The 14,506-nt window shown below is 38.8% G+C and overlaps 1 protein-coding gene across 1 annotated transcript; it reads right to left on the bottom strand.

Annotated features, from left to right (window-relative positions):
* Positions 1–5,554: 5,554 nt before the first annotated feature.
* Positions 5,555–9,835, bottom strand: pdcb (phosducin b). The gene is made up of 4 exons (XM_044199417.1): positions 9,690–9,835; positions 8,375–8,436; positions 7,435–7,583; positions 5,555–7,152 (listed from the first exon to the last, which is right to left on the bottom strand). Exons 2-4 carry the CDS (start codon positions 8,418–8,420, stop codon positions 6,637–6,639), a joined length of 711 nt encoding a protein of 236 aa, XP_044055352.1. The 5' UTR covers positions 8,421–8,436; positions 9,690–9,835; the 3' UTR covers positions 5,555–6,636.
* Between the last annotated feature and the right edge of the window lie 4,671 nt (positions 9,836–14,506).

Below are 14,506 nucleotides of genomic sequence, written 5' to 3'. Positions count from 1 at the left end.
GTACTGGAGCATTATGGGAATTGTATTTCTTATATTTAAACTTCAGAAAAAAGCACGTGTAGCCAATTTAGCGTGCAGATACAAATAAGTTACTTTTTGCTGGTTTCCCCAAACCATGGCACAGTCGCATACAAACCCTCCCATAGACCTACTGCAAACTAAAAAACAAATGTGCCTTGAAATTTCCAGACAAATGTTTACAAGGAAATTCAAATTAAGTCAGTAAAGAGAATACAATTTAAGAAGCATAGATTTTCTATCTAGCTATGATTATGCAGTATGTATTTATGTGTAAACCATACTGCTTTAACTATCAGTTATGATTATGTGTCACTAGCATGACTTTAATTATAATATTATTTATTATAGATATTGTATATACAAATATAATGGTTAGAGATTAAACAAAAACATCAGTGATAGAAAATTTGAATGTTAGGTTACAAAAAGTCCTGCATTATAACTACAGGACTCCTTCACAACTGAAACATTTTCCTGAGGGACTCAAGTGCATGTTGCACTACAGGTTTGTACAAGTTCATTTCAAGACAAAATCTTAACTCAAGGTCCACTCACTACCTTTTTCCTGGGGCTTTAAATTGCATCTCATGTTTTTGTCTATCAGGGAATGGAGTTTGCTCTCTTGTCAACACCTGACCTATGAAATTTTGGATTCACTTACCTACTAGCTTTTTATTTTTTTAAGAAAGCTAGTAAATGTAAGTAGACATTGTATTAAGATTTTTTGTTAAAATAATGTTTCCAAGGTCAAGAATAAACTTTCACGCTCAATGTATGTAGTTTAATTAATTTTGTTATGGGATGGAATTACTTGTATCTTGGCAATTTTTCTTGTGACTTAATAGTTAAATAGCACTGTAGATTAAAACCATTAATTTATTAATGTTCTTTGTCCTCTGTGTTGACCTCTGGTGTTGACTTTATTTACTCACTCCTTCAGTCAAAGATGGTCAGCAGAGGGGTGCCCCCTGTATCAAGGCTGTACCTTGTACCAAGGCTGAGTCCTTACCGCAGCGGTGTTGCTGCATGTCACTTCCCTCTCTAACCCCTGCTCTTCCTGTCTCTCTCTACTGTCTTTATCAAATAAAGCAGAAATGTCAACAACAACAAAAAAAAAATCAAATAAAGGATGGTCAGCAGATGGCGCCAACACATAGGACTACCAAAAGACAGCTACAGCTGTGTGTGTGGGTGTGCCTGTCACTCAGACTGAGGATGTAATTCAGCAAATTATGTTTTTTTGGAGAAACTTCCCTTGTGCACTCCTCGGAAGTGCAGAGACCAAGCAGACCAACCAATAAGGTGCAGACCAATGTTACACAAAACAGCACAGAGCTAAACATCTCGCCAACCACAACATTAATATTGGATGATTCAATCCATTCTCATGAGGCAGTTGAAGGCTTCATGATAAAATATCATGCTGTACTTAAAAGACATCAGTTTGATGTTTAAAGTGCATTTTGTAGAGTTAAAAGACCACTATAAATCCTGGATATCATATACATGGCTAAACTTGGTCATCTCTTTAAACTTGTTGTTGTTAAACTTGCTTGTAAACCAAGCACAGGGTTGAGGAGAAAATAGAGTTGTTTTTTTTTTTTTACCATTATGTGTCCATCTATCTGTGTACAATACTTGTCATTGTGAGCTGCAAAGTGTCCTGCAGCATTCCCTACAATGTAATTAGAAGGTCAGGATGGTGATGATATGATATTAGTAACAGTGCATGGCCGTAGCAACCATTGAAAACATGGAGGTAGTGAATTTGTGGGGTTTAATGACATGAAGAATTGTTTATGCTCCACAATTACACACATAATACACATAGGGCAGTTTTTAAAGCTGTCTGACTAAATATCTTAACATTTGACGGCACAAAACTGGACAGATTGCTTGTGGGATTTGGACTAAAAAACATGCAATATATTCTCTCAGCCGCAGTGCTAATTTTGTCATTTTGTCAGTAGATTATAAGAAGTGCATTTTTAAAAAACAATTTAGGGCTAATAACAGCAGACCATGTAAAAGTGTTATATCAGAGAATGATTTTGGAAATTCCCAAGAGGTTCTTGAAGAGGCAATGTCTAAAATTAATTAAACATGTTTTCTTTTTATGTGTACAGCAACCCTATAGTTTTAGTTAGATTGATATACTTTAACTTTCAGTCACTACTCTATATGTGGGCTTTAATTACTTCCACAGTTTCAGTTTCAGAATCAGGTTAATTGCCAAGAAGGTTTACACATACAAGGAATTTATTAACTGCGTCCTCTGTGACATGTGCCTGGTAGGTATTTAGACCCAGTCTGGACAAGTTTTGATAAATACCTCAGTGGTTTAATGGTTCACAATAACCAAGGTGATACTTTTATGAGACAAAAGACTCACTGCACGAACACAAGAAGTTTTAAGGAAGAAGTTTGCTCCAGGCAGCAGAACTATTTTCTTACACTTGGCTGTCACGCCTGGATACCAAGATGTACAGTAACTTACAGCAACACTGCTGTGCAAACCTCTTAATCTCAATCAGCCATGTTGGTTTTTGTCAGCACTTGTCATAAGAGTGAAACCCAGACGCATGGGCACCTACACACTGCAATCTATGGTGTTTGAGGCAGTTCACATTTTAAGTTCTGTATAATATTGAGCAAATGCAGCAGTGAACTGTCACCTACAGTGTGACAGAAATTCAGAAGAACTTTGGATGTGTAATATTTTAGACATTTTCATCCATCCACCCATCCCTTCACTAGTCCATGTATCTATCTGTCTATTCATTCAAACCCCCACCCGAAGGTGGACTGTGATGTGCGGGTGTTGTGCGCTCTGTAATTTATTTTCTGCAGAATCATTGATTCTTATCTCTTCTATACTCCCTCTTGTTATTTATTATCAGGTTGCTCACTCCGCCTTTGTTTTAGTAATAACACAATAGTTTTTATGTTGATGTGGTGGTTGAATCATATCTATGCATTCTATTTATATGAAAAGTTTAATCTCATCTGGAGTGAATGAGTCAAACAATAACATTTACGTCATCACTGAAAATAATGAGTCATTAGGAACATACAAATATCTAAACTAAGTGACTTAAAATAGGTGTTCATTTATGATGACAGTTTGTAGTTATATCACCCACATCCACTGTCCATATTTGGTCACAGGGACCATGTGCACCTCAAAACTGGTCTCCACTGACGTGTCATGACATCATCTCAGTGCAACTGGTTTTTATGCGTTGCAGCTGGGCTTTGCAAGAGTCCAAACAAAAAAATCACAAAAGTTCTCCAATTAGCGAAGCAGTATAAACAAAGGGAGAATCAAAATGTCAGAAATGGGGGTGGGATCAGGTGGTCATTGCAGGGGTAAACATTGAAGTAAACATTGGTGTGAAGGGAGTGATGAGTCAAATCATGCTATGGGACCTGTTCCAAGAAGCAAGTTCAAAGAGGTATCTGGGTAATTTTATCGGGTAAAATCTGAAACGCCCCCAAGTCTGGAACACACAAAAGCTGTTTTTTATTTTACTCAGCAAAGTTATCTAGATAACTCAGTAAACCTGCTTCTTAGAAGAGGCCCATGCTTTGATGGTGTATACATTCTACAGAACATTGAGGCAAAATACGCCTTCTCCTTTGTTAATGGTTTTTTGTTTATTCTGAGCTTACAGATGAATCATCTTGTATTGAGGTGAATCTTCTCTCAGCCCTTGCTTGGGCTCTCATAGCGTCTTCTGTTGCACTCATTGAACCCTGGTCCCTGTTGGAAGAATGCCACATATACTGTACATGGCTGTGAAGTGTGGCTGAAGCTCAGAGGCGTATTCCTGGCTAGAAGCTCCTTTATTTGGTGTGAATTTTGTGGGCTAGTGGTGGCACACGTGCATTGTCTGAAGAGTCAAACTGGGATGTTTTGGCTAGTTGGCTGCCGTTCTTGTATACAGTGCTGTACTCTAGGTCAGCAGCAACCAGTCTGGCTAACATGTTTGGGCACCTCAGGAAAACCTCTCACTCCTCAGAAAACTCTTGTAGGAGGTACCATAAGGTTTTTGATAAATCTTAGACACGCTACTGTGTGTGAAAGTGAGGTGTTACCAGCTAGAGGCTATGCAAGCCTTGCCAGATGTGGTACTGTGGAAACACAAACACTTGGATATCCTCAGAGAAATATGTGTTAGCGTGTCACAGTTCACTTGCTCTTGCATTTTGAGTAATTAGAAATCAAGAGCCCCTTTGCAGGCAATATGTCAGAGATTGTTGGAACGTACTTACAAGAAACCACATAAAAGTAGACACCTGGGAATGTGTTTGGGGTGCTTTTGCCATGATATAAAGCTGGCTTACTGTGTACAACTCCATATTATATAATTTAACAGTGGGATTGAGATGACCATAACCCTTTTTTTGTCTTTGGACCTAAACCAGTGTAATAATAGAAACTTACAAATACCTTCTATACAAATTCATTAGAGCCAATGGTCTGCCGTTGTTGCAAACCTCTGTTTCCTACAGTAGCAGTGGATATGTTTGTGTGGTAATGTGATTGGCAGTTTCTACAGATATGAGGCAACTTAATTTAATTCATGATTTATCAAATTGTGGGTTAGCATTGCAAGTCTTTACTTAAAAATCTTAACTGGCTTTTATGTTGTGGTTTTGGCATGCCTGCAGCTCATTGGGGTCACAGGAGAGTCAAGTCTATGTTACAAAACTAACAGATGAGGTTATTTAACATGTGACAGCCTGCTTCAACTTCTGCAATGGTATGTTACCCTGCATGTGTGTATTTTGTCGTTTCCTTCCCTTGGTGCCTCTGTTTTGAACAAGATGATTTTTTGTTAAAAAAATTGTTGTAAAAAAGTAGAGATTCGTTTTAGTTGTATGGTCCTTTATATAAAGATATATATATATATATATATATATATAAAACTTAGGGTGCATTTAAAAACATGAAAATCAGACAAAGTTTTGGACTTCATTTGTATCAAAGCATAAGGCAGGCCCTAGAAGACAGAGGGGTTAGGTAAGGACCCCCTCCTGGAGTCTAGACACTGTTGGTGGTGGTGAAAAAACAGCAGTTGGAGCCTCATTCTTGGCTGAATCTCCTGGGACAATCTTAAGATAATGGTGGTGATTGAGGAGGAGGTGACTTTTACAATGCTCAGTCTGTAAGAAGGAATCACATTTAAAGCAATAGTTAAAGAGTTAGATGAGAAGATTGATACCACTTCTATGTCTGTATGCTAAATATGAAGGTACAGCCAGCAGCTGGTTAGCTTAGCTCAGCACAAAGACTGGAAACAAGGGGAAAAGGCTAGACTGGCTCTGTCCAGAGGTGAAATAAATCCACCTACCAGCACCTTTAAAGCTCACTAATTGACACTTTAGATCTTGTTTGTTTAATCAGTACAAAAACCAAAGTGTGAAAACAACAAGTTATGGTTACTTTCTTGACTTCCTAGAATTTTATTAACACCTCGAGGTTGCCAGACATTCTAGTATCATAAATCAAAAAATGCAATGCAAAATGTCACTATTTTATGTAATTTTATTCTTATTTGTATTCTGGACAACATGTATATTAAGCTATGCTTCATCACATTCCAGTGCACAGTTTAAAATAGTAACCAAATCCTTAGCAAAATCTGATGCTGATGATATAGACCATCGTGCTGAGTTAAGGACCCGTTGGCTGAGTCATATCATACTACGAAAACCCAAGACCCATGGTTTCCTTTTTGCATATTTCCATGACTTTCTCCCAATTTCGCAATATAAAATATACAGAAATGGATGAACTCCTCACTGATGAATACTGATGATGGTGAAATACCAGAGGCTCATGAATGTTTTTTCCAGACACAAAATGCACCTCCCACCACATTTGCTTAAGATGTAAGGGTAAGTAATGTTGGACTGGATAGTTGGATGACATGTTTACACAAAAATGTTTCCACATCCAGAGTGCTTTGGCCTCTTAAGTCTTAAGAGCCCCTGTTTTGTTTAGCTCTTTAAAGGTTTTTTCAATTTTGGCAAAAAAAAACAAAAAAAAAACACACAAAAAAAACACAGAGACCTCAAGTAGGCTATACATGTGTTTAAATATTATATCACATTTATGGATGTTACTTTGTATGAACCCTAGATTCATAAATAACTTGTACATAGATCAACCTAATCAAATACTACAAAAAGTCTTTGAATTAATACATTTTTATGTACAATTCATATTTTTTTTTACATACAGCATGTAATATTTTCTATAATTACAAAATATAACATTGCAATTAGTTAAATTACAGATAGCTGGTTTTGGCTTTTGTTTCGGTGGTGTGATTTGCGATATATTTTTTACATAAATAAATAAATGCTGTTTCTCCTCACCTAACTGTAACCCACACCCATATTTGAGAGCACCCATATCTGGGACATCGAGGTTTATTCGCTAACTGGATGTAAAATTTCTCCTTTAGAGAACAATCCTCAAACACTAGTGAGCTAGTGGAGATGTTATGGTTTTTCTATTTGCCGTAGCAAATTTTGTCTTTCATAAGTCTCTATCCTGTCCTCCCGGAACAGCTTTATTTCTTCCTCAGCAGCCAAACTCTTTGTTTACTCTACATCATTTTCTTCTTCATCTTCCACACCAGGCAGCTCTTTCTCTGGCAGCAGGCCATAGCTGTTGAGGAAGGTCTCCACATCAGTGGCGAAGAACTCCTCGTTCAGGTGCTGCATGCAGGCCAAGAAGTTCCCTAGTAGTTCTCCAGCTTTGTACACCAGCAGCGTAGGCAAAACCTCATCCGAGAACCGCTCCGAAGCACCGGATGCGACAGCATCAATCCTGCAGAACTTTACAGTGGGGTACTCAGAGGCCAGGCAGTCAAGGCAGTTGTTGAGCTCCTCACAACCTTTGACCCCAACCTTGTAGATGTGGACAACCACCACTGTGCTGTAATGCTCCTTCTCTATGACTTCTAGGAAGGCCTCTCCACTGTCCAGGTCATGCACACCTTCAAACTTGGGCCCAAAGCTGAGTTTATCATGCATCTCCTGCATGCACCGTTTTCTATATTTCTTTAGACAGCCCTCATCCTCCTCCTTAAGCAGTTCATACTCTTGGACACTCATCTGAAAAAATGACAATAGTTGCAATTTAAATTGGCTATACAATTGGATTATTTGCAATTTCTTATGGTTATTAGATGCATTCATTCAGTCATTAAGCCAAGAGTTTTCTAAAATAACTCCAAGAAGCTCTCATCAAACCTCATTTTTTTTGCACAAATCTGTACTATAGTGCTACACAAAGATGTAGCATATTATGATGTTTCATAATGCACAGTGTCCAAACATCACAATCAAAAGCACAGTGTGTGCTGCCCATCAAAGTAAAAGTCTGTTTGGTTGTACCTTGCGGTTAAGGTTTGCTCTGGAGTCGTCTTTTGACCTGTTTGGGGATGACATTTGTCTCAGCAACTCCTTTTTTGCAGGTGGTAAGTTTTCCTGGTCCATACTTTCCAACTTAAACCTCCTCCAGTCATTGATGACTCCTTTTGGACCTATGGAGAAGGCAAATAGTATTTTGTATTCAGTTATTGAAGCATAGTGACTACTGTATCTCAGGCTAGCCAACTCTAGCATCTTTTAAATCACTTCTTAAAACTCACTTTTATCAGAAAAGTCTTTTCTTAAATTGTTTTAGTGCTGTTTTGGTTTAATTTTTCTAAGCTTCTTACTGTTTTACTGTTTTATTCAGTTTTAGTGTTAAGCACTTTGCAACTCTGTTTAGAAAAGTGCTATATAAATAACGTTATTATTGTTATAATTACAATTGTGTGTATATCTCTAAGTACTTAGTAAGACAGCGTAAAGGCTGATGGAGGCAACAAAAAAGGAAAACACAGGTAAACATTTTTGGAAACAGACACAATTCAATCCTAGTCCAGCCAGCTGAATCATTGGTCAGTATGTGTCCTGTTTTAATTTGGGGATTAAAACTTCATCCCAACTAGGAAGTACACTAATTGCACCACTGTTGCATAAGAAAAAGAAGATTAGAGTGTCAGCTAAACAGCCAAAGCTCTACAGATCTGTACTTTACTTTGCTTTGGTCTTCCTGTTGTCTGTTTAGTGCCAGTTGCTCTGTAATCAGTGCTTTTGCTTTGCTATTTGTAAAGTAATTTCTATTAAAAGCACAAACAATTTCTTAATGACTAATAACTGAAATATAGTTTGCACAGATAGATCAACCAGATCCACTGCCAAAGGCACAAACACAAACAAAGGCCACCAGATTCTCAAATAATGTTCAGTTACTGTGTGATGTGATGAAAACACTGCTTCTACTTACCTGTGTGAGTTGCGGTCTCTTCCAGTTCAATCATTTTGTCAGACATTTTTCTGGTTAGCTACCTGTAAGACAAAAGAATTGAGAATCAGTGAGTTAAAGGAGGTCATTCATATGATGTGGTTATGGAATGCATGATTCAGGCTTTTAATGTTTTATTGAATAATTATTTTACTTCAAGGTATTAATGGCCTGTAACACTTGTTTGGTTTCATTGTTCTCAATTAGATAATTGTATAGCTACAAATTTAAAATCTTTGCACTGTGACAGAGCTACTGGATACCAAGTGAGTCCCATGATATTTAATTAAATTAATGCAGTGTAAGAAGATTACTGAACTGCAACAGATCGCTCTCTTGCTTGCTGTTAGCCCTTAGCCTTACTGTCTTAAGATGGAACAGATGGAATTGGCAACTAAAAACATAAAACCATTAAGACAAACAACAAAACAAAAATCATACAACACAATGATGTAATAATTTTAATAAATTAATGAATATATATACATATATTATACTATGATGTGTGATTTCATTTGCACAGATATTGTAATTGTTCAGCATTTATATATAAAAATGTACAATGCATTTGTATTAGATATAAATCTAATACACTCGCTCTTCAATACACTCTGGGTCTCACTGCTTTGTCTGTGGTGTCAGTGTTTGGACCAGTAGATTTGTGTGACGTGTGCAGAGCCAATATCTCATTAGATAAAATGGGCTATCCCCAGTGTTTCAATTAGTCACTAGTCTTCCCTCCTGCGTGCAGTCACGATGCTGATCTGGGCTGATGATCTTTGTGGCCACCTCTCTAACCCCTAAATCCACAAGTGGATATTTGCCATGATCTGTTCTAGTATTAACAACTGAAGTCATGTATAAATGCTTCACTTCTGTACGTGTATGTGTGTGAGCAAGAAATAGACAATAAACTCTTGTAAACAGCTGACTTTCAATTAGACACAGCCCATGACTAAATTCTGAACTAAAAGAAAGACTCCTTTGTCCTCATTCTATGCAGAAGCCTTTACTTTAAAACAAGAAAGAAACTAAATCAGAATTGGTAAAAGCTCTCTATATGATACTTAATGATATAACATAGTGTAAATGGCAAATTATATACATGAAAAATCAAGATGGCCCCCAAAATTAGTCTCAAATGTAGCCTATATAAAAACACTAAACAACTTATCTTATTACATCCACTCAAAACTAAAAACTAAATTTCACATTTCTACCCATTTGTACACAAGTTTTAGCTGATTTCACTCCATTATCTTAAAAAAATAAGAGACGTCAATAAAGTTTTTCTTACCTCCCACAGTCACAGTGAAGTCCTCCCTTTGTGTCAGTAGCTAACCTTGCACTGGTCTACACTTGATCACTGAAGCTATCTATGTGTTTTTGTGTGCATGCGTGTGTCTTTTCCAGCCAATGAGCTTGGGCTAATGGAGATTTCAAAAAGACCCTATAGACCAAACAGAAATAGAGCATAGATCCTAAGAGGATTTCAATTCAGGAATTAGAAGCCTCTACTTGATAAAGGCACAACTGCACACAATGAAGAGAGTGAGAGAAAGAGAGAGAGAAAGATAAAGAGAGAAAGAAAGAGAGAGAACAGTGTACTGTGTTGCATTTCACTATTATAAACAGCACAGTAAGAGTTAACTCAAACAAGGGCACTATATCCCCAAGATGAACTCTCAGATAAAGTGATCTTGTCTGGAATTCAAAGTTCTTCAAGGCATAGAGCTTCACACGAAAATGAACACATGATGGGAATCTTTCAAAACACAAAACACCGCTAGCCACGGGTGGGGAATGTCTAGTGATGCTTTGTCATGTGCTTCTTGATTATTTTCAACACAAACTCTCACTAGTCTCTTCTCCCTTCTTAAACTTAAACTCTTCCTTTTATATTTCCCCACAATTACTTAGAAACTGAGAGAAAACTTTTTTAATCACAAAGATGTAAAAACATTTTTGCGAGTATAAAAACAACGCATTTTAACAAAGACAGATAAGAGGTAGAAAATAGGAGCATCTGTACGTCTTGTCACAGTTTAGCAAGATTTACTATGTTGGTTGTGAATGAGTTAGAAAACTAAAAATGTATAGAGCAAACATAACATAGCAAATGTGTTATGGTTAGGCAATTAAGTTATTCAAGTTTTGGTAGAATTACGTTTGAAGCGCAGCTTGTCATGTCCTGCTCTACTCCTTAGTTCAGGTTTTCCTTTGTTTCATGTTTTTCTGTCGATGTTTCCTGTTTTATCTTGTATTTCTCCTCTCCTCTTGTGTCAGTAACTTCACTTCCTGTCATTGTGCGTTTCCCTCCAGTTTGATTGTTTCCCCCGCCTTAATTAGCTCCACATGTGTCTTGTTATCTCCCCTCACCTGAGCATTTAGTCTGTGTGATTTCACACCCTCACTGTCAGTTTGTCCTTTTGCCTTGGTTATGGGCCTTAAATTCCTGCTAGTTGTCCCTGTGTTTGTTTCTCATGTTTGGATGTACTACCTCGGTTTTTGGACTATCTGCCTTTTACATGGGCTTTGGATTTTCTGCCTGCTCCCTAATGGATTTGTTTGCCAGTATTTGGCTGCAACCACACCCACCTTCAGTTCTGGTTGGGCTGCAACCATCTCCTGTGCAAGTGTGTCACAGCTGCCTCCTGCTCCTGCCTGTGTTTTGATCTCTGCCTGTCTGACCATCCATGTAAACCTTTATCCCTCATTAAACCCTTGAACTTCACCAAGCTCTGCCACTGTGTCTGCAATTGGATCCAATCCCTTGTTTTCCCTGTTACCCTGTTTGGCACAAGACGTAATAGTATGAACTGACTATGGACCCAGCAGAGACTGAACAATTTACTGGTTTTCCAGCCTTTGAACCATCCTCATGACTGTGATTTCCATAATCAATTTTTTTTTGGTTGGTCCACAAGGAGAACCCAGCTCTGGCCAAGATGTTGATGGCAGTTCGCTGGGAGGATGTGGAGTATAAGGCTACTCCCCAGTAGTAATCCTGCCTTCGAGTCTGTTGACCCTCCAGCCTCCTCTGCACCCAAGCCTCAGCCCTTAGTTCCAAGCTATCAGCCAGCTAACCACCAGTCTGTTAACTTCCAGCAGGCTAGCCTCCAGTATTCTAACCACCAGCCAGAATTCCTGGCATGCTAGCATACAGCCAGCTAGCCACCAGCCTTCATCCCAGCTTCCTGCTCCTGGTTCCCTGTCGGTGGACCGGCCGACACCTGTTCCTGCATCACAGCAGCCTCCTGTCCCGCTTAGGCCGCAACCACAACCACTTCCAGTTCTGGTTAGGCTGCAACCACCTCCTGTGCAGGTGGGCCACAGCAGTCACCAGTTTCTGAGCTGCAATCCGCTGTCCTTGTGCTGCAGCTGTCTCCTGAACCTCCTGAGCTGCAGCAATGTCCTGTTCCTGCTGAGCCCCGGTGGTCTCCTGAACCTCCGGCTGGGCCACAACAGTTCTCTCCTGCCTCTGCTGGGCTGCAGCAACCTCCTGCTGGGTGGCAGTAGACCTCTCCTGATCCTGCTCAGTTGTCTTCTGTTCTGGAACAACAGCAGTCCGCTAAGACCGAGCAGCTGTGGTCGTTTGTTCCTGAGCTTCAGCACCCTCCTGATCCTGCTGAACTGCAATTTTTCTCTTCTACCTGTGCTGCAGAAGTCTTCAGTTCCTGTGCAGCAGCAGCCTCCTGGTTTCCTGGCTCCACCGGTTCCTCTTCCAGCCACCCATTGGCCGGTCCCTAGTCCTGCTTTTCAGGCACCAGCCTTCTGCTCAGATCTCCAGCCACGTTGCAGGTCTCCAGAGCAGTCCCTTCTATATTACTGCCGACCAGCTCGACCTCCTGAAGAACTTTGCTTTTACCACCTCCCCGAGGGGTTCTGCTTTTGCTGCTGGCTTTTCTCTGAAGAGAAAATTGCAGCTCAGCAGAATCAGGAGAGTACTGAAACTCAGGAACAGGCAACCATAGCAGCTTGGCCTCAGCGGACAACTGCAGTTCCAGAACAGAAGACAACTGAGCAGGATCAGGAGAGGTCTGCTGCGACCCACCCGCAGGAGATGGTTGCAGCCCAACCAGAACTGGAGGTGGAAGTTGTTGCTGTGATGCAGGAACAGGTGTTGGCCAGGCTGCTGACTGGAGACCAACAGTAGGAGTTGGCCATCCACAGACGGGGAACCAGGAGCCAGAGTCGGCCGAATTGCAGACTGGGAACAAGTGTATTAAGATGCCTGTTGTCTCTTTGTATATCTCCATCTCTCAAGAATTTCTGCTTTTCAGTGGTGGAAGAAGTATTAATGTTTTACTTAAGTTAAAGTACCAATACCACAATGTAAAAATACTCACAAGTAAAAGTTCAGCATTCATAATAAGTAGAAGTATAGAATGTATTGTCAGCAAAATGTGTTCAAAGTATCATTGGTAAAAGTACACATAATGCAAAATGGGCCCTTTTCAGAGTGTCATATGATTGGAGTATTATAACTGATTCATTAACATGTAAGCAGCATTTTAATGTTGTCAAGATGGGTGGTTTAATCTATAACAATGTATATTTTGTAAAGTGATCATCTGTTTTACGTATAAAATCTTAACTTAAATGTAGTGGAGTAAAAAGTACAATATTTCCCTCTGAAATGTAGTGAAGTAAGTATGTTTCATAAAATGGAAATAGTAAAGTACATCAACATTGTAATGAAGTACAGTACTTGAATAAATGTAATTAGTTACATTCCAACTCTACTGCTTTTACAGTGGAAAGAGTAACCCATTATTCTCATCACCACAAACACCTACAAAGGTATGTATTCTTCTAATTATATATGTAAGGGTCTCTGTGACAGCTTTCCTGTTTTTATTTTGCTCATGGAGGACTGTACTGGACTGACTCCTGTCCTTCGCCTCTGTGTCTGTGTTCTGTATTTATTGGCTTAAAGGATTACTAGACTTTTTTTATTCAGGCACACAGTATGAATGTCAGGTGGGGTTTCATTATTCTCAGTCTCGCAATAAGCATAGGTTGCTTAAAATGGAATTCTGCAGATTATTTAGCACCTTGTGTTCCAAAAAACCCCTGCCTTAAATAAAAATTGTAGAAGCCTCCATGGAAGTGTCTCTATAGGTATAGAGGATTGTGTATCTGGGCACCATTCAGAGTCGCTTTGTTACATCATGGATCATTGGATCACTTCTCTTGGCTGGATAACAGGGTGACGCTGGGTCAGCTCTTCTACACCTTTTTTTAAATGCTAGATGTCAGTGTTCTGCCTTTGTGATTTAGTTGTAGAATAATTATGCTGTTCTGCTTGTTCTGTTTAAGTTGATGATCTTTTACACAAAGATCTTACCGGGTTAACAGTTAAACTAATATTTGCCATGTGTTAAATCTTTTCATTTACACCTAGGGAACATTGTTATATATCCAATTTACTCCTATAGATTTAAACAAACAAAAGAATTTTATTCTTTTCTTGAATGTGTTGTACCCTAACTATACAACTTATTGTTTTTTTTCACTGGATACAGCAACAAATTAAACCTTTTTTGTTTTCTTAGTTTTTTTGTTCTTTTAACTTCTATCTAAATTGGTTTAATATAATTTTTGCTATGTCTTCTCTCCCTACATCCTCTACCATTTCTTTAAAATATTTGACTTTACCATAGGAATACGTCCATAAATAATAGTTTAAAAAGAACATGTTTCATTCATTTTGATCTCCTTAGTTGTACACCATGTTGTAGAATATTTAGATAGAGCCAAACGTGCAGAGGATGTAAAATCAAAGAAAAGTTTAGAAATGTTGAACTACCAGACCTCCTTATTCCCCATTTCTTTATGACTCACCAACACCAGTATGTCTCTGTTTAGTTTATAAATATGCATTTTCGTCTACCGGTATGTCCCCTCCACGCACTGTGGCTGGAGAGTACAGAGAGGGGCAATAAACTCATAAAACCATGGTAGCCAATCTAAATAGCACACAGTATTTTTACCTTAAAAACTGATGGGCAGTTGGGGCAATGAGTAAAACAATATACAGGACCAGAAGAAATTTACAGTAAATTACGTGTTTGTGGTTAAGTATGTGTGCGTCAGCTTCCTTCTCCCTTA

Source organism: Siniperca chuatsi, linkage group LG6 (genome assembly GCF_020085105.1).
Source record: "Siniperca chuatsi isolate FFG_IHB_CAS linkage group LG6, ASM2008510v1, whole genome shotgun sequence".
Lineage (NCBI taxonomy): Eukaryota > Metazoa > Chordata > Actinopteri > Centrarchiformes > Sinipercidae > Siniperca > Siniperca chuatsi.
This window is presented reverse-complemented; position numbering and strand designations above follow the sequence as displayed.

Bases quoted from the DNA above. Each gene is read 5' to 3' on its own strand.
- pdcb (XM_044199417.1), bottom strand. From the start codon at position 8,420: ATGTCTGACAAAATGATTGAACTGGAAGAGACCGCAACTCACACAG. The intron at 7,584-8,374 runs GTAAGTAGAAGC...CCTTCTCCATAG, and splicing joins AGAGACCGCAACTCACACAG to GTCCAAAAGGAGTCATCAAT. The intron at 7,153-7,434 runs GTACAACCAAAC...TCATTTTTTCAG, and splicing joins GAGCAAACCTTAACCGCAAG to ATGAGTGTCCAAGAGTATGA.